General features: G+C 42.5%; 1 protein-coding gene across 1 annotated transcript in view; it reads left to right on the top strand.

Moving 5' to 3' along the window:
* LOC124046854 (cadherin EGF LAG seven-pass G-type receptor 3-like) overlaps positions 1-25,019 on the top strand; it is a 120,744-nt gene extending 95,725 nt beyond the window's left edge. The window contains exons 40-50 of the mRNA XM_046367644.1: positions 13,301-13,534; positions 14,911-15,050; positions 15,197-15,307; positions 16,661-16,836; positions 17,785-17,949; positions 18,219-18,371; positions 18,808-18,890; positions 24,067-24,214; positions 24,357-24,470; positions 24,727-24,804; positions 24,888-25,019. Of these exons, the coding sequence (XP_046223600.1) occupies positions 13,301-13,534; positions 14,911-15,050; positions 15,197-15,307; positions 16,661-16,836; positions 17,785-17,949; positions 18,219-18,371; positions 18,808-18,890; positions 24,067-24,214; positions 24,357-24,470; positions 24,727-24,804; positions 24,888-24,995 (1,510 nt within the window). The 3' untranslated portion in view covers positions 24,996-25,019. The remainder of the gene's footprint in view (positions 1-13,300; positions 13,535-14,910; positions 15,051-15,196; positions 15,308-16,660; positions 16,837-17,784; positions 17,950-18,218; positions 18,372-18,807; positions 18,891-24,066; positions 24,215-24,356; positions 24,471-24,726; positions 24,805-24,887) is intronic.
* The last annotated feature ends 466 nt before the right edge of the window (positions 25,020-25,485 follow it).

Genomic DNA, 25,485 nt, shown 5'->3' with positions numbered 1-25,485 from the left:
GCTTTAAGTAACAGACACATCTCAACATCATTTGTTCAGATGAGACTGTGTGAAATCAGGCCTTCATGGTCGAATTGCTGCAAAGAAACCACTACTAAAGGACACCAATAAGAAGAGGCCAAGAAACATGAGCAATGGACATTAGACCGGTGGAAATCTATCGTTTGGTCTGATGAGTCCAAATTGGTACCAACCGCCGTGTCTTTGTGAGATGCAGAGTAGGTGAATGGATGATCTCCGCATGTGTGTGGTTCCCAACATAAAGCATGGAGGAGGTGCGATGGTGTGGGGGTGCTTTGCTGGTGACACTGTCTGTGATTTATTTAGAATTCAAGGCACACTCAACCAGTATGGCTACCACAGCATTCTGCAATGATATACCATCCCATCTGGTTTGGGCTTAGTGGGACTATCATTTGTTTTTGAACAGGACAATGACCCAAAACACCTCCAGGCTGTGTAAGGACTATTTGACCAATGAGAGTGATGGAGTGCTGCATCAGATGACCTGGCCTCCACAATCACCCGACCATAACCCAATTGAGATGGTTTGGGATTAATGATATTTCATAGCTTTGATGTCTTCACTATTATTCTTCATTGTAGAAAATAAAACAAATGAAGAAAAACCCTTGAATGAGTAGGTGTGTCCACTTTTGACTGGTACTGTATATTTCCTGGTAACTGACAAAATAAAGGAAACACTTGAGTAAATGAGGGATACAAAATATTATTTATTTTTTCATTTATTTCCATCAATAATTAGTCCAAAAAGTATTGCACCTGAATTTGACCCAAATATATGACTGTTATATTTTCCCTTAAAACCTTTAAACAATTAACATAATGCATTGTCATTTTATTTCCATTTCAGTAGCTAAATAAGGAGGTGGACATATCAGTTCCAGCTAAAACTTGGATTAGAATCACGTGCGGCAATAGATCTCTGTGTGCAGGCAGCATGCTTGCTTGAGCACATCGGTCAACATACCCGTATGGTAGTTGGGACAGTGCCACTGGTAGGCTACACAACAACAAAGCAGGAAACAACAGTTTCTCTAAATGTACACAAAAAAATGCAAAAATATTTGACTGCTAAATGGTATAACATTTTTGGGTTCCATGAAGAACCCTTTTCCACAGAGGGTTATACATGGAACCCAAAAGGGTTTTCCTATGGGGACAGCCGAAGAGCCCTTTTTTGAAAGTTCCAGAAGCTTTAAAATGTGGGCCAGGTTGTCAGGATGCATAATGTACTGTATAAGTACATATTAATTACAAGTTAAGTACCCCTCAAGATACATTTCATTTGAACTATCTAAATCCAGTGTAACATCTAGTAATTACATGGTACTTGTGCAAAAATTACATTGAGGAGAGACTGACTGCATCACTTCTTTTTATAAGAAACACTAATGTGTTGATAATCCCAAATTGTTTTGCAGTGCCAATTTCCACACAGCTCTGACACACACACTTATCCCACCAGACGCCACCAGGGGTCTTTTCACAGTCCCCAGGTCCAGAACAAATGCAACAAAGCGTACAGTATTATATAGCGCCCTAACTGTATGGAACTTCCCTCCATCTCGTATTTCTCAAATAAACAGCAAACCTGCTTTCAAAAAACAGATAAAGCAACACCTCACGGCACAACGCCTCTCCCCTATTTGACCTAGATAGTTTGCGTGTATGTATTGATAAGTAGGCTGTTTGCCTTTTTAAAAATGTATGTAGTTCTGTCTTTGAGCTGTTCTTGTCTATTGATGTTCTGTATTATGTTTCATGTTTTGTGTGGACCCCAGGAAGAGTAGCTGCTGCTTTTGCACAAGCTAATGGGATCCTAATAAAATACCAAGTGATGTTCTATGCTTTGAAATAGTGTGTTTTCAGTTAACCCAGATGGTACACTTTATTTTGGTGGCAGGTGCTAGCAGTAACATTGGCTGGAGATATATTTTCAACAGTCCACATTCATGGGTAAGTAATTAGTCTGTTGAGCATAATCTCTGGGACACCCAGCACATCCACGAGGAGTCACAACCTTTGTGAGAGTTGTTACTGAATCGGGTGCAGCTGAGAAGAAACATGTAGTGGAAAGCTGCCCATTAATTGTTACACCGTTGTAATCACGGACCACAATTACTACCAGTTACTTGTAATTACACTAACTATTAGTTACAGTTAACTACAATACTTGTTACACTGTAATTACACATGCAATTACACTGTAACAAGCAGCCCTTAATATGAAGTGTTACCCCAGGTTATGATGAGGTCTTAACTATGACCAGTAGGCCACATAGTGGTCAGAATCATGACCTGCTGGTTGTATGGTGGTCAGAAAAAGACATATTCTGGTCAGTAATAAGACTTCATAAAAATGGCTGACTAGAATAAGCCGTCATAAAAGACACCGTACGTCCGTCTCTCCCTACAGCTGGTGTGTTTGGCCACCCTAATCTCCACCCTGCTGTTCAACCTGGATCTGGGCCTGACTGCTGCCATGGCCCTCTCTCTGATAACTGGAGTGACTGTATTCTCCTGCTCCAACCCTCTGTGCTTTGCAAACGCTGAGCTGTTCTTCAGCTCTCTGAGGTACTGGAGGTAGGCTACATGGCACGAGACATAAACCATACCTCAACCCAGACAATATAACATAAACCATACCTCAACCCAGACAATATAACATAAACTATACCTCAACCCAGACAAAAAACATAAACCATACCTCAACCCAGACAATATAACATAAACCATACGTCAACCCAGACAATATAACATAAACCATACCTCAACCCAGACAAGAAACATGAACTATACCTCAACCCAGACAATAAACATGAACCATACCTCAACCCAGACAATATAACATAAACCATACCTCAACCCAGACAATATAACATAAACCACAATATAACATAAACTCAACCCAGACAATATAACATAAACCATACCTCAACCCAGACAATAAAACATAAACCATACCTCAACCCAGACAATATAACATAAACCATACCTCAACCCAGACAATAAAACATAAACCATACCTCAACCCAGACAATATAACATAAACCATACCTCAACCCAGACAATATAACATAAACCATACCTCAACCCAGACAAGAAACATGAACTATACCTCAACCCAGACAATATAACACATACCTCAACCCAGACAATATAACATAAACATACCTCAACCCAGACAATAAATAACATAAATCATACCTCAACCCAGACAATGAAACCATACCTCAACCCAGACAATATAACATAAACCATACCTCAACCCAGACAATATAACATAAACCATACCTCAACCCAGACAATATAACATAAACCATACCTCAACCCAGACAATATAACATAAACCATACCTCAACCCAGACAATATAACATAAACCATACAATATAACATAAACCATACAACCATACCTCAGACAATATAACATAAACAATATAACATAAACCTCAACCCAGACAATATAACATAAACCATACCTCAACCCAGACAATATAACATAAACCATACCTCAACCCAGACAATATAACATAAACCATACCTCAACCCAGACAATATAACATAAACCATACCTCAACCCAGACAATATAACATAAACCATACCTCAACCCAGACAATATAACATAAACATACCTCAACCCAGACAATATAACATAAACCATACCCCAACCCAGACAATATAACATAAACTATACCTCAACCCAGACAATATAACATCAATTATAAACTGGGTGGTTCGAGCCCTGCATGCTGATTGGCTGACAGCTGTGGTATATCAGACCGTATACCATACTGCTCTAATTACATTGGTAACCAGTTTATAATAGCAATAAGGCAATTCGGGGGTTTGTGGTATATTTGCCAATATACCACGGCTAAGGGCTGTATCCAGGCACTCCGCGTTGTGTCTTGCTTAAGAACAGCAGTCCTCATTGAGAACCATCCCTTACCTCAAATGTCAGGGACAAGGCACGGTCTGGTGCTAGAGTAAACCTCAGTCATCTTCATGGACTTTGTCAATCAAAGCACTATGCAAGGTGAGCTCAAACAGTCATTGCCTGAAACAAATAACACAAACCCCATGTAAAGACAATGATGCTACCACACTATGTTAGGTCATTATCTCTAGTTCTGCATTCCAGCTGTACAAACAATTTGCTTTATTGGTTTGATTGCCTTTAACAATAGATTTGTTACTGGTGCATAACATATTGCATAATCCAGCCAAACATAATATCCATTATTTCATCAAATATGATGTGCTGTGAGATCAAAATGTATGGACCTCCTTTACCTCACAGCACATCATAATGGATGTTGTTGATGTTATCTGTGTGTTCTGTGTTATCTTCAACCATACAGATACAGACAGGTAGTGTGTGTGTGTGTGTGTGTGTGTGTGTGTGTGTGTGTGTGTGTGTGTGTGTGTGTGTGTGTGTGTGTGTGTGTGTGTGTGTGTGTGTGTGTGTGTGTGTGTGTGTGTGTGTGTGTGTGTGTGTGTGTGTGATAATGAGCATAAGAGAGAGCGTGAGATAGAGATATTCCATACTGTGTGTTTCTGGCAGCTTGCCCAGATAAATTCCCCCTAACCGTCATGTTACTGCCATAACAACCTCCCTTGTAAAACTCCCTGCTCTACCCTCAACAGTGATTGGTATACTGTATATCCTATTGTGAAACTGGATATTGCTATGATATTGTACCCCTCAGGACATTGATAGTACCGTACTGTTGTGATGTGATGGCAGCTGCAGTTGCTTTAGAAATCAGTTTCAGATTGTAATGTACTGGTCATGTCGGTTTCAGATTGTAATGTACTGGGCATGTCGGTTTCAGATTGTAATGTACTGGGCATGTCGGTTTCAGATTGTAATGTACTGGGCATGTCAGTTTCAGATTGTAATGTACTGGGCATGTCGGTTTCAGATTGTAATGTACTGGGCATGTCGGTTTCAGATTGTAATGTACTGGGTTTCAGATTGTAATGTACTGGGCATGTCGGTTTCAGATTGTAATGTACTGGGCATTGTAATGTACTGGGCATGTCGGTTTCAGATTGTAATGTACTGGGCATGTCGGTTTCAGATTGTAATGTACTGGGCATCTCGGTTTCAGATTGTAGTGTAGCACTATGGAAGGTTTCTTTCCTTTTGAGCTCAATATCAACATGATGTAGTCTTCTTTTGAGCTATGAAAAGGCAGCATAGGGAGAGGAGCCAGCCTAAGTTAGTCGGTCGGTCTGTCTGCAATCTCTGTGACATGTCCATGTCCAACCCTCCTGCGCAATGATAAGAGGTGTCTGGTGTCTGTGTGGGTTTGACGGTTGGCTGTTTCTCTTGGATCACCACCAATGAGAAAAGAAATGGGTGAGCTCAGCTGATGTCATTACGATGCCATCCTCGTTTCCATTTCCATTGCAGGCCTGCTGTACTACTGGCATTGCCCAGGTGGGTTGGTCAAGTTTATAAAGACAAATGTCAAGGTGTCTTTCATGTTACATAGAAATAAATCATGACTGACTGACTCGCCCTCTTGTCACATCATTTCCAAATCAAGTGTAATTCAGGAGGGTAAATGTGGATGGCTTTTTCAACCTCGCTCAGTGAAAGGTTGTACATTGTGTGTTTTAGAAAGAATGGAAATAGAAGCTGTTTATATAACATATGTATTGGAGCAATATGGTATCTTGTGTTCAATTCTATGTTTCATAGCAGGTTAGTGTTTTGAAGGGGAAGAGAAAGGTTAAAGAAGGATTTTTAAAACTTGAGACAATTGAAATATTGGATTGTGTATGTGTGCCATTCAGAGGGTGAATGGGCAAGACAAAATATTTAAGTGCAGGATATGGTAGTAAGTGCCAGGCGCACCAGTTTGTGTCAAGCATTGCAATGCTACTGGGTTTTTCACACTCAACAGCTTCCCGTGTGTATCTAGAATGGTCCACCACCCAAAGTAAATCCAGCCAACTTGACACAATTGTGGGCCAGCATCACTATGGAATGCTTTCGACACCTTGTAGAGTCAATTCCCCAAAAAATGTAGGCTGTTCTGTGGGAACAAGGGGGGAGTGTAATCAATATTAGGAAGTGTACCTAATGTTTGGTATCTTCAGTGTATATATCCTCTCACAGACAGGCAGACAGACAGGCATAAACTCTGACAGACAGGGATGCAGGCAGGCAGACAAACTCTAAACTCAACCCGAAACCCAACTTCTTATATATACACATATAGCCATAACCCTAGCTTCATGTCCACTCCCAGCTCAACCCTAACCCTAGCTATAACCCTAACCCTAGCCATAACCCTAACCCTAGCCATAACCCTAACCCTAGCCATAACCCTAACCCTAGCCATAACCCTAACCCTAGCTTCATGTCCACTCCCAGCTCAACCCTAACCCTAGCTATAACCCTAACCCTAGCCATAACCCTAACCCTAGCCATAACCCTAACCCTAGCCATAACCCTAGCCATAACCCTAACCCTAGCCATAACCCTAGTCATAACCCTAACCCTAGCCATAACCCTAACCCTAGCCATAACCCTAGTCATAACCCTAACCCTAGCCCTAGCCATAACCCTAACCCTAACCCTAACCCTAGCCATAACCCTAGTCATAACCCTAACCCTAGCCATAACCCTAGCCATAACCCTAACCCTAGCCATAACCCTAACCCTAGCCATAACCCTAGTCATAACCCTAGTCATAACCCTAGTCATAACCCTAGTCATAACCCTAGCCATAACCCTAACCCTAGCCATAACCCTAGTCATAACCCTAGTCATAACCCTAGTCATAACCATAACCCTAACCCTAGCCATAACCCTAGCCATAACCCTAGTCCTAACCCTAGCCCTAACCCTAGCCCTAACCCTAGTGTTACGAATCCCTTTTGGCCCGACAGTCTAGGGGGGATGGTAATGAGACCCGTAACATAACTCATGCAAATTATTATTGTGACAAAGTAAAAGTGTGCACGAAATAACCACGACAACAGAAATCTACCGTCAAACTCTAGGTTTATTTATAAACACACGGTAATGGGGGGAGCAGGAAAAGGGGCTGAGCTGGACCCAAGGAAAGAAACAATAAATATACAAAAACACACCCCTAAGCTAGACTAGCCTACTTTAACAGCTAACTAACTAACCAAAAATACAGTGGGTGGTCCGCCCAGTTCTAACTAGTGTATTTAACAAAGTTCACCTACGGGTAGTGTATGCCCATGGGCGACTTGTCTTGGTTTCCCCTTTTCCCACCAGCAAACAAACAAACACCATAACCAAAAACAATACTCACAGGTGATGACAAAGTGCTATGGAGGTGCTTTAAACAAAAGAGAGGTTAAGACACAAAGCGAGAGTGAAACACAGAGACCTACAGACATGGCATTTACAGAGACATTGAGCTAGAGATTGAGCTGAGCTGAGCTGAGCTGAGCTAGAACAAACAAATGATGGGGTTTTTAAACCATGGGGAAGGAACTGTGATAGGTCAGGAAATAGGAGGAGGCGTGTCTTCTGATTGATGATTGATTGTTGACTGATTGGGGAGTGATGATTTTCACCTGTGAGGGGAGAAGGAGAGAAAAGAAACACACACAGGATACACACACACACAGGATAACTGTTTCCGTAACACCTAGCCATAACCCTAACCCTAGCCATAACCCTAGTCATAAACCTAACCCTAACCCTAGCCATAACCCTAGTCATAACCCTAACCCTAGCCATAACACTAACCCTAGCCATAACCATAGCCATAACCCTAGCCATAACCCTAACCCTAGCCATAACCCTAGCCATAACCCTAGCCATAACCCTAGGTTAGGTTTACGGTAGAGCTGGGAGTGGACAATGAAGCCAGGGTTAGGGTTGAGGCTAGGTTTAGTGTTGAGCTGAGAGTGGACATGAAGCTAAAGTTAGGAATGAGGCTAGGTTGAGCTGAGAGTGGACATGAAACTAGAGTTAGGAATGAGGCTAGGTTTAGGGTTGAGCTGAGAATGGACATGAAGTTAGGAATGAGGCTAGGTTTAGGGTTGAGCTGAGAGTGGACATGAAGCTAGAGTTAGGGTTGAGGCTAGAGCTGGGTGTGGACATGAAGCTAGAGTTAGGAATGAGGCTCGGTTTAGGGTTGAGCTGAGAGTGGACATGAAGTTAGGGTTGAGGCTAGGTTTAGGGTTGAGCTGAGAGTGGAAATTAAGTTAGGGTTGAGGCTAGGTTTATGGTAGAGCTGGGAGTGGACATTTAATTTGAATTTTACTAGGCAAGTCAGTTAAGAACAAATTCTTATTTTCAATGACGGCCTAGGAACAGTGGGTTAACTGCCTGTTCAGGGGCAGAACGACAGATTTGTACCTTGTCAGCTCGGGGATTCGAACTTGCAACCTTTCGGTTACTAGTCCAACACTCTAACCACTAGCCTACCCTGCCGCCCCATGAAGCTAGGGTTGAGGCTAGGTTTATGGTAGAGCTGGGAGTGGACATGAAGTTAGGGTTGAGGCTAGGTTTATGGTAGAGCTGGGAGTGGACATGAAGTTAGGGTTGAGGCTAGGTTTATGGTAGAGCTGGGAGTGGACATGAAGTTAGGGTTGGGGCTAGGTTTAGGGTTGAGCTGGGAGTGGACATGAAGTTAGGGTTGAGGCTAGGTTTAGGGTTGAGCTGGGAGTGGACATGAAGTTAGGGTTGAGGCTAGGTTTATGGTTGAGCTGGGATGTGGACATGAAGCTAGAGTTAAGGTTAGGACCTCAACCCTACACTTAAGACAATTTATTAATTTGCCCCTCCCCCCACTGCATGGCAGAAAGGTAGGCCTCAATTGAAGCCTGACCTAGAGTTAATGTGCTTTTGAGTGGCATCAGCAGAACGGTTGAGGCTTGAAACAAAATTTGCGCATGGGGATTGTTCAACAGAATGCAAGCATACTTGAACTCTTTACAGTAAAAACTTGGTCCCACAGAGAACAAGGCTTTTTTCCATAGAAAAGCATTACCTATAGCCCTCACATAACCATGTCGCCCGCGTTGAATGCGATTGAATTAGCTAACCGTTAGCTAACCTTCCTTGCCCACAACCAATGTGGCAACAGCTCCATGTGGCAACAGGAAATGGCTTTTATTCTCTCCCTGCAGTTACACAAAAACAGTCTTCCATCATCTGTAGAATGGTCCAAAAAGATGTATTTAAAAACTTTTCAGGGGGTAGATCAGCTTTAATATTGCAGATAGATTGTAGCTTCCATCAATGTAATTGTCTTCACTATTATTCGACAATGTAAAAAATAGTAAATAAAGAAAAACCCTTGAGTGAGTAGGTGTCCAAACTTACACATTTCTTGTAAACAAACTATAGTTTTGGCAAGTCAGTTAGGACATCTACTTTGTGCATGACACAAGTAATTTTTCCAACAATTATTTACAGACAGATTATTTCACTGTATCACAATTCCAGTGGGTCAGAAGTTTACATACACCAAGTTGAATGTGCTTTTAAACAGCTTGGAAAATTCCAGAAAATTATGTCATGGCTTTAGAAGCTGATAGGCTTATTGCATCATTTGAGTCAATTGGAGGTGTAACTGGGATGTATTTCAAGACCTACCTTCAAACTCAGTGCCTCTTTGCTTGACATCATGGGAAAATCAAAAGAAATCAGTCAAGACCTCAGAAAAAAATGGTAGACCTCCACAAGTCTGGTTCATCCTTGGTAACAATTTCCAAACACCTGAAGGTACCACGTTCATCTGTACAAACAATAGTACGCAAGTATAAACACCATGGGACCACGCAGCCGCCTTACCGCTCAGGAAGGAGACGCATTCTGTCTCCTAGAGATGAACGTACTTTGGTGTGAAAAGAGCAATTCAATCCAAGAACAACAGTAAAGGACCTTGTGAAGAAGCAGGTAACAGGTACAAAAGGATCTATATCCACAGTAAAACAAGTCCTATATCGACATAACCTGAAAGGCTGCTCAGCAAGGAAGAATCCACTGCTCCAAAACTGCCATAGAAATTCCAGACTACGGTTTGCAACTGCACATGGGGACAAAGATTGTACTTTTTGGAGAAATGTCCTCTGGTCTAATGAAACAAAAATAGAACTGTTTGGCCATTACCATCATCATGTTTGGAGGAGGAAGGGGGAGGCTTGCAAGCCGAAGAACACCATCCCAACCGCGAAGCACGGGGGTGGCAGCATCATGTTGTGGGGGTGCTTTGCTGCAAGAGGGACTGGTGCACTTCACAAAATAGATGGAATCATGATGAGGTAGGAAAATGATGTGGATATATTGAAGCAACATCTCAAGACATCAGTCAGGAAGTTAAAGCGTGGTCGCAAATGGGTCTTCCAAATGGACAATGACCCCAAGTCACTCAAGTCACCCACTGGGAATGTGATGAAATAAATAAAAGCTGAAATAAATCACTCTACTATTATTCTGACATTTAACATTCTTAAAATTAATTGGTGATCCTAACTGACCCAAGACATGGAATTTTATACTTGGATTAGATGTCAGGAATTGTGAAAAACGGATATAAATATATTTGGCTAAGGTGTGTGTAAACTTCCGACTTCAACTGTATATATGTACATATATATATTTTTCACACTTGAAGTGACTTAACTGGACATCGTAGGGGTGGTTTCAAAGGGTTCAAAAAGTTTAATCTTCCCAAATGTTACATATTTGTGACCTGGGGACCCTGCATATGAAATCTGAAGTCAATCGAACCAAAAGCGTTTTTGACCTCAATGGTCTTGCAGTTCTAGAAAACTAATTGAAATATTGAATGAATCCTGAGGAGGATATTGGTCAATTTTTGTTTTTATTAACTTGAAACTGTCTGTCTGTCTGTCTGTCTGTCTGTCTGTCTGTCTGTCTGTCTGTCTGTCTGTCTGTCTGTCTGTCTGTCTGTCTGTCTGTCTGTCTGTCTGTCTGTCTGCCTGCCTGCCTGCCTGCCTGCCTGCCTGCCTGCCTGCCTGCCTGCCTGCCTGCCTGCCTGCCTGCCTGTCTGTCTGTCTGTCTGTCTGTCTGTCTGTCTGTCTGTCTGTCTGTCTGTCTGTCTGTCTGTCTGTCTGTCTGTCTGTCTGTCTGTCGGCATGTCTGTGGGAGAGAGGAGGGAGAAGGAGAGAGAGAGATGAGAGTAGGGGGAGGCAGGGAAAGAGTAGAGGGAGAGAGAAGAGAATGAACTGTTAACTACTGTGACATTAAAAAATAAATTAAACCAAGCTGACGTTATCCTGTGATACCATGTTGTAACCACACTGCTAACCCGAACCTTAAATTAAGACCAAAAAGCACATTTTTGTTTTCATAAATTTTTACAATACAGGCAATTTTGACTTTGCAGCTGGGGAAACATGACGACAATAAAAATGTCAACCTGATGTTTCATAGGGGAGAGTGGGGTAAGTTGAGCTGGTGTTTCATAGGGAAGAGTGGGGTAAATTGAGCTGATGTTTCATAGGGGAGAGTGGGGTAAGTTTAGCTGATGTTTCATAGGGGAGAGTGGGGTAAATTGAGCTGATGTTTCATAGGGGAGAGTGGGGTAAGTTCAGCTGATGTTTCATAGGGGAGAGTGGGGTAAGTTGAGCTGGTGTTTCATAGGGGAGAGTGGGGTAAGTTGAGCTGATGTTTCATAGGGGAGAGTGGGGTAAATTGAGCTGATGTTTCATAGGGGAGAGTGGGGTAAATTGAGCTGATGTTTCATAGGGGAGAGTGGGGTAAATTGAGCTGATGTTTCATAGGGGAGAGTGGGGTAAGTTGAGCTGATGTTTCATAGGAGAGAGTGGGGTAAATTGAGCTGATGTTTCATAGGGGAGAGTGGGGTAAGTTGAGCTGATGTTTCATAGGAGAGAGTGGGGTAAATTGAGCCACCCTTGTTTCTAATACATACACAAAATTAAGAATTTGACCAAATAGTACTCTGCACTGACACACACACACACACACACACACACACACACACACACACACACACACACACACACACACACACACACACACACACACACACACACACACACACACACACACACACACACACACACACACACACACACACACACACACACACACACACACACACACACACACACACACACACACACACACACACACACACACACACACACACACACACACACACACACACAGTTTCCACAACGGTGGGTTTACTTTTAATGATTGACAGGTGCAACACCCCTGTTAGATTACTTATCAACACTTCTATTTAACTCTATGTGAACTGTTTGAATAGTAAATAAAGTCATATTGTTTCAACATATATCATCAAGCTTCAGATAGAAATGAAATATGAATAAATATTAAATATCCGCTCCATGTCAGAAGAGGGGGGGAAGAGAGTACAGCCTATAATTTAACTTTACTGCAAAGGGAGGGACAGAAGAACTGCCCATAGATAATAAGCAGAGAGCAGAGAACATACATATAGTTACATATTAGGGACTCCACAAGAGGGGTGAACTGGAGGGCAAAGTTGAAAGGTCATCCAGGATCACCGTTTTAGGCATTTCCTTTGACATGGACCAACAATATCCTGTTCCAAAAGAGGTTTGGTTTTTAACATTAGAATGTCCAACAAACTCCAACCCAACAGGTTCATTATTTATACCTCAAGGTCCCCTAGTATCATTATTGGGGCCATATCAGTTTGTGCACACAACCTGGTCGTACACCATCCACACCAAGCAAAAACAATGGTAATATCCCTGACTCCCTGATGTCCTCTATCTAATCAGGCCCAGATAAGGCTCCTCATATTGTCTCTTTCTAAAGACCTGCTGTCTCACTGCCTTGGCTTGAAGCTCCAACGTCCAACTGCATGCCTGACTGTCCGTCTCAGCTGTGACAAATGATTGACTGGGACTTTGCTCTCCTCCTCAGTCCTCCCCACCTCCACAACTATATCTCTGTTTTGTCTTCAAGGTCCACTGTCAAGATACTTGGACAAGTGGGAATACTCAGTAACAGAGAAGACTAAGGAGGAAAAGAGTGTGGCTCTCAGTAAATCTCAAAGGGATTAATCAAATAAAACATATCCTCTCTAACTGGAACAAAGTCGTACAAAGGCTCAGACAGTTTGGACACAGATTCATCAAACATTTGGATGACCATATTTGGACAAACCGACATTGAAGGAGAGAAACATCTTTCCACAGGTTGAAACTACGACAAGTGGGATATCACAACTGATCCTTGAGAATCAACCTGAAGCCAGTTTCTATTGAGACATAAGACATTTAAGTCATAAGATCACAACACAACATAGCACAGGGAGAGACAAGGTTGAAGGAATTATCAGAGGTGACCTCTACACATACGGGACTCTAACAGATCACACAGGCCCAACCATGGAGGAGAGAAGGCGTGTGGGCTACTGTGTTCACAGAGAGGTGCTGGATGAGGGAAAAGTGGACCAGATGGCTGAGAAATCAGATGTTAGAGTCCCTATCTCTGAAAAAATCAGAGAGTCATTGAGGTAAGGTGATAACCTTACTTTAACCTAGCATACAAAAAAATGAAATGAAATGAAACTGTGACAAAACAGTGTTTAGTGTTGATGTCTCCAGAATGCTGTGTCTCAGAAATGACTCACAATTGAGTGAGTATTGTTAAGTATAATAATGCACAAGGTTGGGTAGTTTAATTTGTAAATGTAATCGGTTACAGTTACAAGTTACCTGTCCAAAATTATGAGTAACGCAACTTTTGAATTACTCAAACTCAGTAATGTAATCTGATTACTTTCAGTTACTTTTGGACTGCTTTTCCCCTAAGGATACCGTCTGTGATCTTAAGCACAACAAATTTGTAGCATTTTTAACTAATTGGATTCGCAACATATCATATGAATTACCACGTTCTACTGTCTGAAATTAGACAAACGTTCTGAAGCATCACTTTGAGAGGCATCCATCAAATGCATTTGGTATGTCATCATAGGGATCTCTGACTCGTCATCAGACTCCTTCAGGTGGAACAAACTTAAACTTGCACATTGAATGTCATTGAGTAAACAGAAAGGTGTCGTCATGTATTTTCTGCAAACACACTTTCTGAACTTAATTCCCCCGGTGCCGATGATTTGGACTTCAATTAATAAGGCAGCCCCCCGCACCTCTTTGACTTAAAGGGGTTGGGTTAAATGCGGAAGGCACATTTGGGTTGAATGCATTCAGTTGTGCAACTGACTAGGTATCCCCTTTCTCTTCCCTAAAACGAATCCAAGAAGTAATCATCCAATTTTTCAAAAGTATCTGTAATCTGATTACAAAATTTGAGCTGGTAACGTAACTGACTACAGTAAATAGAATAACATCTGTAATGCCTGGACAGTCTCAGTGTATCCTAGTGTTGTTCTAGCAGTTTGTCTAAGAGTATCTGAGTGTGCCTCTTAGTTCCCCCTACAGATGTGGGATCTTAATATGAGCAAGTTTGCTACAGCAGGAAAATGATTGTGCCACAACAGGAAATGTCAATTATTAAGATCCTACACCTGTATGTCTCAGTAGGTCCTGTGTGCCTGTTTCAGGGCTTTAAGAGATTATCGGTACTCAATTTACCGTTGTCATACCAGGGTTAAAACTTTAGAACTGGAAATCGATACCAGGTGCTGGTACTCAAACAGTAGAACATTAGAGGCGAAACTCTGTACCCTCATAAACCACAGACCTGCATATGTCTCATTAGTGTTAGCTTTTCTAAGTCTTTGTGTGTGTGTGTGTGTGTGTGTGTGTGTGTGTGTGTGTGTGTGTGTGTGTGTGTGTGTGTGTGTGTGTGTGTGTGTGTGTGTGTGTGTGTGTGTGTGTGTGTGTGTGCACATATGTGTGTATGTGTGTGTGTGTGTTCTCTCAGGTGTTCTGGCCCCAAGCTGAAGAGTTGTATGTTGTCGTCTGTTCCTGTCCTCTCCTGGCTGCCTCGCTACTCCCTCAGAGACAACGCCATCGGAGACCTGATCTCAGGCATCAGTGTGGGCATCATGCACCTACCACAAGGTCTGATTGCCTGACTAAATATAACGTCTGTATTTAAAACATCCTTTTATGTGTCTTGTATTATTGCCTTGTTACCCTCTTTAATAAACACATATTAACCCTCTTTGAGTAACCTGTGAATATGAATATATGTTGTGTCACTGTAGGGATGGCCTATGCTCTGCTAGCAGCAGTGCCACCAGTGTTTGGTCTCTACTCTTCCTTTTACCCCATCCTCATCTACTTCATCTTTGGGTCGTCCAAACACATCTCTGTGGGTAAGTTCTTTACTATGTAGAGAGTACAAACCATGTTTAATGTTTGATGTCACACACAGAGACCATGGGTCCTACTAATCACCCCAAACAATCCAAAACAACCCAAAACAACTCCAAACAGTTACCCTAAAGGACCCCAAATAACCTATACATGCACAAACATTTCAGTCATACTTTTTTTATTATCTCTGCTATCGTGACAATATAGAATATAGAATCCTGAACCCAATATAGCACAAACCAAACCAAAATGTGAACAAACTGATCATTTGGGTGGTTTTGTGTTGTTTTGGTGGCCAGTTTGTGGTTCTTTCGGGTACTTATGGGTTGTTTTGTGTACTTGTTTGTGGTTCTTTCGGGTACTTATGGGTTGTTTTGTGTACTTGTTTGTGGTTCTTTCGGGTACTTATGGGTTGTTTTGTGTACTTGTTTGTGGTTCTTTCGGGTACTTATGGGTTGTTTTGTGTACTTGTTTGTGGTTCTTTCGGGTACTTATGGGTTGTTTTGTGTACTTGTTTGTGGTTCTTTCGGGTACTTATGGGTTGTTTTGTGTACTTGTTTGTGGTTCTTTCGGGTACTTATGGGTTGTTTTGTGTACTTGTTTGTGGTTCTTTCGGGTACTTATGGGTTGTTTTGTGTACTTGTTTGTGGTTCTTTCGGGTACTTATGGGTTGTTTTGTGTACTTGTTTGTGGTTCTTTCGGGTACTTATGGGTTGTTTTGTGTACTTGTTTGTGGTTCTTTCGGGTACTTATGGGTTGTTTTGTGTACTTGTTTGTGGTTCTTTCGGGTACTTATGGGTTGTTTTGTGTACTTGTTTGTGGTTCTTTGTGCTTGTTTTAGGTTGTTTTGTGTAGCTTTGGGTGGGTTCTCTTGGGTACCTTTTGTTGTTTTGGTTACCTTTTGCGTAGTTTTGGGTACCTGTTTGTGGTTGTTTTGGGTACTTTTGTGGTGTTTTGGTACCTTTTTCGGTTGTTTGGGGTGTTTTAAGGTCATTTTGGTTACTTTGGTGTTCTCTTGGGTACCTTTTGTGTAGTTTTGGGTACTTGTTTGTGGTTGTTTTGGGTAATTTTGGATTGTTTTGGGTACTTTGGGGGTTCTTTTGGGGTGTTTTGTGTACCTTTTTCGGTTGTTTGGTGTGTTTTAAGGTCATTTTGGTTACTTTGGGTTGTTTTGGGGACTATTGGGGTTCTTTTGGGTACCTGTTTGGAGTTATTTGGGGTGATTAGTAGGACCCAAGATGACTATACATTATTTTGCCATCCAGTGAACACAACACTAATGTTTTGCCTAGTCAGAACATTAATTTCAAACTAACTACTTTCCTGTACATAAACCTCTCTCTCTCTCTTAGGTACATATGCAGTGATGAGTGTGATGATCGGGGGAGTGACAGAGCGCTTGGCCCCAGACACTAACTTCATGATGTATGATAACGCCACCAATCAGAGTATGGTGGATGTTTTGGCCCGAGACACAGAGCGGGTGAAAGTGGCTGCTGCCGTTACTTTCTTGTCCGGCCTCTTCCAGGTAAATCTGACTGAACTTCCACTGCATGCCACAAGACTGTTAGCCTGCTGAGCTAAAGCCTAGAAAGTCTTTAGGTATCAGGCAAAGTTATTCATCATTACTGTTACGAATCCCTTTTGGCCCGACAGTCTAGGGGGGATGGTAATGAGACACGTAACATAACTCATGCAAATTATTATTGTGACAAAGTAAAAGTGTGCACGAAATAACCACGACAACAGAAATCTACCGTCAAACTCTAGGTTTATTTATAAACACACGGTAATGGGGGGAGCAGGAAAAGGGGCTGAGCTGGACCCAAGGAAAGAAACAATAAATATACAAAAACACACCCCTAAGCTAGACTAGCCTACTTTAACAGTTAACTAATCAAAAATACAGTGGGTGGTCCGCCCAGTTCTAACTAGTGTATTTAACAAAGTTCACCTACGGGTAGTGTATGCCCATGGGCGACTGGTCTTGGTTTCCCCCTTTTCCCACCAGCAACAAACAAACACCATAACCAAAAACAATACTCACAGGTGATGACAAAGTGCTATGGAGGTGCTTAAACAAAAGAGAGGTTAAGACACAAAGCGAGAGTGAAACACAGAGACCTACAGACATGGCGTTTACAGAGAGATTGAGCTGAGCTGAGCTGAGCTAGAGATTGAGCTGAGCTGAGCTCTAGAACAAACAAATGGGGTTTTTAAACCATGGGGAAGGAACTGTAATAGGTCAGGAAATAGGAGGAGGTGTGTCTTCTGATTGATGATTGATTGTTGACTGATTGGGGAGTGATGGTTTTCACCTGTGAGGGGAGAAGGAGAGAAAAGAAACACACACACAGGATACACACACACACAGGATAACTGTATCCGTAACAATTACTTGTCTCCAAACTACCTGTTATATTAGCAGAGATTGTATGACAGCCTCTCCCGTGTGCATGTGTGAATGTGTGTGTAGATGCTCCTGGGCCTGGTTCAGTTTGGCTTTGTGGTGACCTACCTGTCTGAGCCCCTGGTCAGAGGGTACACCACCGGAGCAGCCATCCACGTCATCGTCTCTCAGCTCAAGTACACCTTTGGCATCAGTCCAAAACGCCACAGCGGACCCTTCGCCCTGATCTTTGTAAGTACTACAAACACACAGTTAAATGCATATACTCAAGCATGTGTCCTGTCCCATGTCCTGATGCCCATCTCTCTCTCTCTCTCTGTCTCTCTCTCTGTCTCTCTCTCTCTCTCTCTCTCTCTGTCTCTCTCTCTCTCTGTCTGTCTGTCTCTCTGTCTGTCTGTCTGTCTGTCTGTCTGTCTGTCTGTCTGTCTGTCTGTCTGTCTGTCTCTGTCTCTGTCTCTGTCTCTGTCTCTGTCTCTGTCTCTGTCTCTCTGTGTGTGTAGACGGTGATAGAGGTGTGCTATCTGGTGCCAGAAACCAACATAGGCACTCTAGTGGTGAGCCTGGTGTCCATCATTGGCCTTGTCATGGTCAAGGAGCTCAACACCTACCTGGGCAAAAAGCTGCCAGTACCCATTCCTGTAGAGCTGCTAGGGGTGAGTCACAGTCCCATTCCTCCTACACCCAACAGAGGATAAACAGATTAGTTCCCATTGTGAATATTAGACCAATTAATGGCATTGAGATAAAATAGTTGTGCATTAACAATGGATAATGAAGTGGAGTAGGAGGAACACTGTTAATGTAGAACAAAAATATAGTAACTTTATTTTGACCACATAAACAGCCAAACATTATTTTTATGAAAGTACAACAAGGTACTGTAACAACTATTTATGGATAGAGTATATTTTATTCAATCTAAGTTCCAACTGTGAAAAAAGTTGCTCTCTATCTCTCTCTGACAACATTGACTTTAATAGCTGATTTTTTTTTACAAAAGATTATCTAGAGATAATGTATAATGTCCACTAATACCGAATGTGGATTCAAACATTGAATTAATCTCTTCGTCTGTCTGTCTGTTGTCAGATCATCATCGCCACGGTGGTCTCCTGGCAGGTCAACCTGGAGGGGAAGTATGGAGTGGAAGTGGTGGGAGAGATCCCCTCTGGGTGAGGAGAGGAGCATTATACATACATAGAGATACCACATAGATACACAACCACATAGATACACAACCACAATGTTTTCAATGTTTTATTTTATTTCACCTTTATTTAACCAGGTAGGTGAGTTGAGAACAAGTTCTCATTTACAACTGCGATCTGGCCAAGATAAAGCAAAGCAGTGTGACACAAACAACAACACAGAGTTACACATGGGATAAACAAACATACAGTCAATAATACAATAGAAAAACGATATATACAGTGTGTGCAAATGAGGTAGGATAAGGGATGTAAGGCAATGAATAGGCCATAGTGGCTAAATAATTACAAAATAGCAATAAAACACTGGAGTGATAAATGTGCAGAAGATGAGTGTACAAGTAGAGATACCTCGGTGCAAGGAGAATAATAAATAATAAAACATTTACAGATGGGCTATGTACAGGTGCAGTGATCTGTGAGCTGCTTGACAGCTGGTGCTTAAAGCTAGTGAGGGAGATATGAGTATCCAGCTTCAGTGATTTTTGCAGTTCGTTCCAGTCATTGGCAGCAGAGAACTGGAAGGAAAGGCGTGCCAAGGAGGAATTGGCTTTGGGGGTGACCAGTGAAATATACCTGCTGGAGCACATGCTATGGGTGGGTGCCTGCTATGGTGACCAGTGAGCTGAGATAATACGGGGCTTTACCTAGCAAATACTTATAGATGACCTGGAGCCAGTGGGTTTGGAGATGAATATGAAGCGAGGGCCAGCCAACGAGAGCATTCAGGTCGCAGTGGTGGGTAGTATATGGTGCTTTGGTGACAAAACGGATGGCACTGTGATATACTGCATCCAATTTGCTGAGTAGAGTGTTGGAGGTTATTTTGTAAATGACATCGCCGAAGTCAAGGATGGGTAGGATGGTCAGTTTTATGAGGATATGTTTGGCAGCATGAGTGAAGGATGCTTTGTTGCGAAATAGGAAGGCGATTCTAGATTTAATTTTGGATTGGAGATGCTTAATGTGAGTCTGGAAGGAGAGTTTACAGTCTAACCAGACACCTAGGTATTTGTCCACATATTCTAAGTCAGAACCGTCCAGAGTAGTGATGCTGGATGGGCGGGCAGGTGTGGGCAGCAATCGATTGAAGAGCATGCATTTAGTTTTACTTGCATTTAAGAGCAGTTGGAGGCCACGGAAGGAGAGTTGTATGGCAATGAAGCTCGTCTCGAGGTTAGTTAACACAATGTCCAAAGAAGGGACAGAAGTATACAGAATGGTGTTGTCTGTGTTGAGGTGGATCAGAGAATCACCAGCAGCAAGAGCGAGCGACACCATTGATGTATATAGAGAAAAGAGTCATCTCGAGGATTGAACCCTGTGGCACCCCCATAGAGGCTGCCAGAGGTCCGGACAACAGTTCCTCCGATTTGACACACTGAACTCTGTCTGAGAAGTAGTTGGTAAGCCAGGCGAGGCAGTCATTTGAGAAACCAAGGCTGTTGAGTCTGCCGATAAGAATGTGGTAATTGACAGAGTTGAAAGGTACCACATAGGGCACAACAAGGGCACTGCGTTCATCCACCTCTGGCCTGCTCGCCTCCCTACCACTGAGGAAGTACAGCTCCCGCTCAGCCCAGTCAAAACTGTTCGCTGCTCTGGCCCCCCAATGGTGGAACAAACTCCCTCACGACGCCAGGACAGCGGAGTCAATCACCACCTTCCGGAGACACCTGAAACCCCACCTCTTTAAGGAATACCTAGGATAGGATAAGCAATCCCTCTCACCCCCCCCCCTTTAAGATTTAGATGCACTATTGTAAAGTGACTGTTCCACTGGATGTCATAAGGTGAATGCACCAATTTGTAAGTCGCTCTGGATAAGAGCGTCTGCTAAATGACTTAAATGTAAAATGTAAATGAAAGCCTTGGCCAGGTCGGTAAATACAGCTGCACAGTATTGTCTCTTATCGATGGCGGTTATGATATCGTTTAGGACCTTGAGCGTGGCCGAGGTGCACCCATGACCAGCTCTGAAACCAGACTGCATAGCGGAGAAGGTATGGTGGGATTTCAAATGGTTGGTGATCTGTTTGTTAACCTGTTATGGATCCCTTCGCGCGCCAATCCCTTTAGCGGGATCGATTTGACAACATCCAATGAAATTGCAGAGCGCTAAATTCAAACTACAGAAATATCAATATTCAAGATTCACGAAAAAACAAGTATAATACATCAAAATAAAGCTTAACTTGTTGTTAATTCAGTGTCAGATTTCAAAAAGGCTTTACGGCGAAAGCAGACCATGCGATTATCTGAGGACAGCGCCCGCATACAAACACATGAAAATCATTTTCATCCAGGCAGGTGGCGACACAAAAGTCAGAAATAACGATATAATATATGCCTTACCTTTGAAGATCTTCTTCTGTTGGCACTCCAAAATGTCCCAGAAACATCACAAATTGTCCTTTTGTTCGATAATGTCCTTCTTTATATATAATATATTTGGTGCGTTTGATTCAGAAATACACCGGTTCCAACTCGCCCAACATGACTACAAAGTATCTAATAAGTTACCTGTAAACTTGGTCCAAACATTTCAAACAATGTTCCTAATCCAACCTAAGGTATCCTAAAACGTAAATAATCAATCAAATTTAAGACGGGATATACTGTGTTCAATATCGGATAAAAACAATGTGAAGCGCGTTCCAGTTCACGCACATCAAACAGTAGAGTCCACTTGGAATGATACTTACAAAGAACAGCCGTACTTCTTCATATCTCAAAAGAAAAACATCAATCAATTTCTAAAGACTGTTGACATCTAGTGGAAGCCATAGGAACTGCAACCAGGTTCCTATTAAATAGGGCTGAAAACAGTGACCTCAATTTTTTCCCCCTGAAAAATCAGTTCTGTTATACTCACAGACATTATTTGAACAGTTTATGCATATCCTAGCTTCTGGGCCTGAGTAACAGTTTACTTTGGGCACGCTTTTCATCCGGACGTAAAAATACTGCCCCCTATCCCTAAGACATTTTAACTTGGCTTTTGAAGACCTTAGAAAGGCAGGGTAGGATAGGTATAGGTCTGTAGCAGTTTGGGTCTAGAGTGTCACACCCTTTTGAAGAGGGGGATGACCGTGGCAGCTTTCCAATCTTTGGGGATCTCAGACTATATGAAAGAGAGGTTGAACAGGCTAGTAATAGGGATTGGAACAAATTTGGCGGATAATTTTTGAAAGAGAGGGTCCAAAATGTCTAGCCCGGCTGATTTGTAGGGGTCCAGATTTTGCAGCACTTTCAGAACATCAGCTATCTGGAAGGTAGAAATGGGGGAAGCTTGGGTAAGTTGCTTTGGGGGGCGCAGAGCTGTTGACCAGGGTAGGGGTAGCCAGGTGGAAAGCATGGCCAGCTGTAGAAAAATGCTTATTGAAATTCTCAATTATGGCAGATTTATTGGTGGTGACAGTGTTTCCTAGCCTGAGTGCAGTGGGCAGCTGGGAGGAGGTGCTCTTATTCTTTACAGTGTCCCAGAAGATTTTGGAGTTTGTGCTACAGGATGCACATTTCTGTTTGAAAAAGCTAGCCTTTGCTTTCCTAACTGCCTGTGTACATTGGTTCCTAACTTTCATGAAAAGTTGCACATCGCGGGGGCTATTCGATACATAACCACATAGATACACAACCACAGATACATAACCACACAAATGCACAACCACAGATGCATAACCACAGATACACAACCACATAGATACACAACCACAGATACACAACCACATAGATACACAACCACAGATACACAACCACATAGATACACAACCACATATACATAACCACATAGATACACAACCACTGATGCACAACCACAGATACATAACCACATAGATGCACAACCACATATACATAACCACATAGATACACAACCACATATACATAACCACATAGATACACAACCACAGATACATAACCACATAGATACACAACCACAGATACACAACCACATAGATACACAACCATAGATACATAGATACACAACCACAGATACATAGATACACAACCACAGATACATAACCACGTAGATACACAACCACAGATACATAACCACATAGATGCACAACCACAGATACATAACCACATAGATACACAACCACAGATACATAACCACATAGATACATAACCACATAGATACACAACCACAGATACATAGATACACAACCACAGATACATAACCACATAGATACACAACCACAGATACATAACCACATAGATGCACAACCACAGATACATAACCACATAGATGCACAACCACAGATACATAACCACATAGATACACAACCACAGATACATAACCACATAGATACACAACCACATAGATACACAACCACATAGATACACAACCACATAGATACACAACCACAGATACACAACCACATAGATACACAACCACAGATACATAACCACATAGATACACAACCACATATACATAACCACATAGATACACAACCACATAGATACACAACCACAGATACATAACCACATAGATACACAACCACAGATACACAACCACAGATACATAACCACATAGATACACAACCACAGATACACAACCACAGATACATAACCACATAGATACACAACCACATAGATGCACAACCACAGATACATAACCACATAGATGCACAACCACAGGTACATAACCACATAGATACACAACCACAGATACACAACCACATAGATACACAACCATAGATACATAGATACACAACCACAGATACATAACCACATATACATAACCACATAGATACATAACCACATAGATACACAACCACAGATACATAGATACACAACCACAGATACATAACCACGTAGATACACAACCACAGATACATAACCACATAGATGCACAACCACATAGATACACAACCACAGATACACAACCACATAGATACACAACCACAGATACACAACCACAGATACACAACCACATAGATACCAAACAACATACAGTACATACACAGCCATAACAGCCCATATCCCAGATACTCAGTCACATAGTCTAACTACACAACCACTCGTACCGATGACATTATACCTAGCTATACAACCACCAAACTACAGTACACAACATGATCACACAAAGATATCCTTGTCAAGGAGAATAACAGTTACCCTTGTTTCTCTTCCCTAGTCTACAACCCCCTGTCATGCCTACAGCCTCTCTATTTGGGCAGGTGATAGGTGATGCCTTCGCTCTGTCTGTGGTTGGCTACGGCATTGCCATCTCCCTCGGACGGATCTTTGCCCTAAAATATGGCTACAAAGTTGACAGCAACCAGGTAAAATCATTGTCAATGACTATGTGATTGGAAATCTCTCTGGGTGTGGTTGTTGTAATGTGTGGCATGCACTGCTTGTGAATGACTGGTTGTGCTATTCAGTCCCCTATTTACTGAAGAAAGTGGTCTCTACCTGGTTTAGGAATTGATAGCCCTGGGTCTCAGCAACACCATTGGAGGGGTGTTTCAGTGCTTTGCAATCAGTTGCTCCATGTCCCGCACCATGGTACAGGAAAGCACTGGGGGCAAGACTCAGGTACAGACTCCTCTCATTATGACAGTAGTCATACATTATTCTGTTGCATTGATAAGTGGGTTCATTAAAAAACACTTGAAGCGTTAATTAAAACCACATCACACACCCATGTGGATTCATTAAAACACATATAATTAGTTGTCTAGCTCATCATTTAAACAGACAGGGCTCAATATTCCCAACATTACACAATTACAGGAGGGCCTGGTTATTGTCTGTTTTAACCCTCACTGATCCATCACTCTCTCCCTCCCAGGTGGCGAGTGCCCTTTCAGCCATGGTGATTCTGGTCATCATGCTGTGGATTGGGGCTCTCTTTGAAGAGCTGCCAAAGGTACCGTTCTATTGGCTGTTTGTTAATAGACTGAAGTGGTTCTGTGTGTGATTGTGATTGGTGGCTGTCTCTCTGTCCACCAGGCCGTGTTGGCAGCCATAATCTATGTGAACCTGCAAGGGATGATGAAGCAGTTCATGGACATCCCAACTCTGTGGAAGAGCAATAAAGTGGATATGGTGAGTGAGTGAGAGATGGAAGGGGGAGAGAGAGAGCAGGGGGAGATGAAGGAGGAGAGAGGAGAAAGAGGGCGGGGGGGAGGAGGGGTAGGGGGATATATTGGAGAGATGAAGGAGGAGAGGAGAAAGAGGGTGGGGAGAGGAGGGGGAGGGGGATATATTGGAGAGATGAAGGAGGAGAGAGGAGAAAGAGGGCGGGGGGAGGAGGGGTAGGGGGATATATTGGAGATATGAAGGAGGAGAGGAGAAAGAGGGCAGGAGGAGGAGGGGTAGGGGGATATATTGGAGAGATGAAGGAGGAGAGGAGAGAGGGCAGGAGGAGGAGGGGTAGGGGGATATATTGGAGAGATGAAGGAGGAGAGGAGAAAGAGGGGGGGAGAGGAGGGGGAGGGGGATATATTGGAGAGATGAAGGAGGAGAGAGGAGAAAGAGGGCGGGGGAGGAGGGGTAGGGGAATATATTGGAGAGATGAAGGAGGAGAGGAGAAAGAGGGTGGGGGGAG

This window comes from Oncorhynchus gorbuscha, linkage group LG10, assembly GCF_021184085.1.
Source record: "Oncorhynchus gorbuscha isolate QuinsamMale2020 ecotype Even-year linkage group LG10, OgorEven_v1.0, whole genome shotgun sequence".
Taxonomy (NCBI): domain Eukaryota; kingdom Metazoa; phylum Chordata; class Actinopteri; order Salmoniformes; family Salmonidae; genus Oncorhynchus; species Oncorhynchus gorbuscha.
The sequence above is the reverse complement of the archived record's forward strand: the minus strand, read 5'-3'. Positions and strand labels throughout refer to the sequence as shown.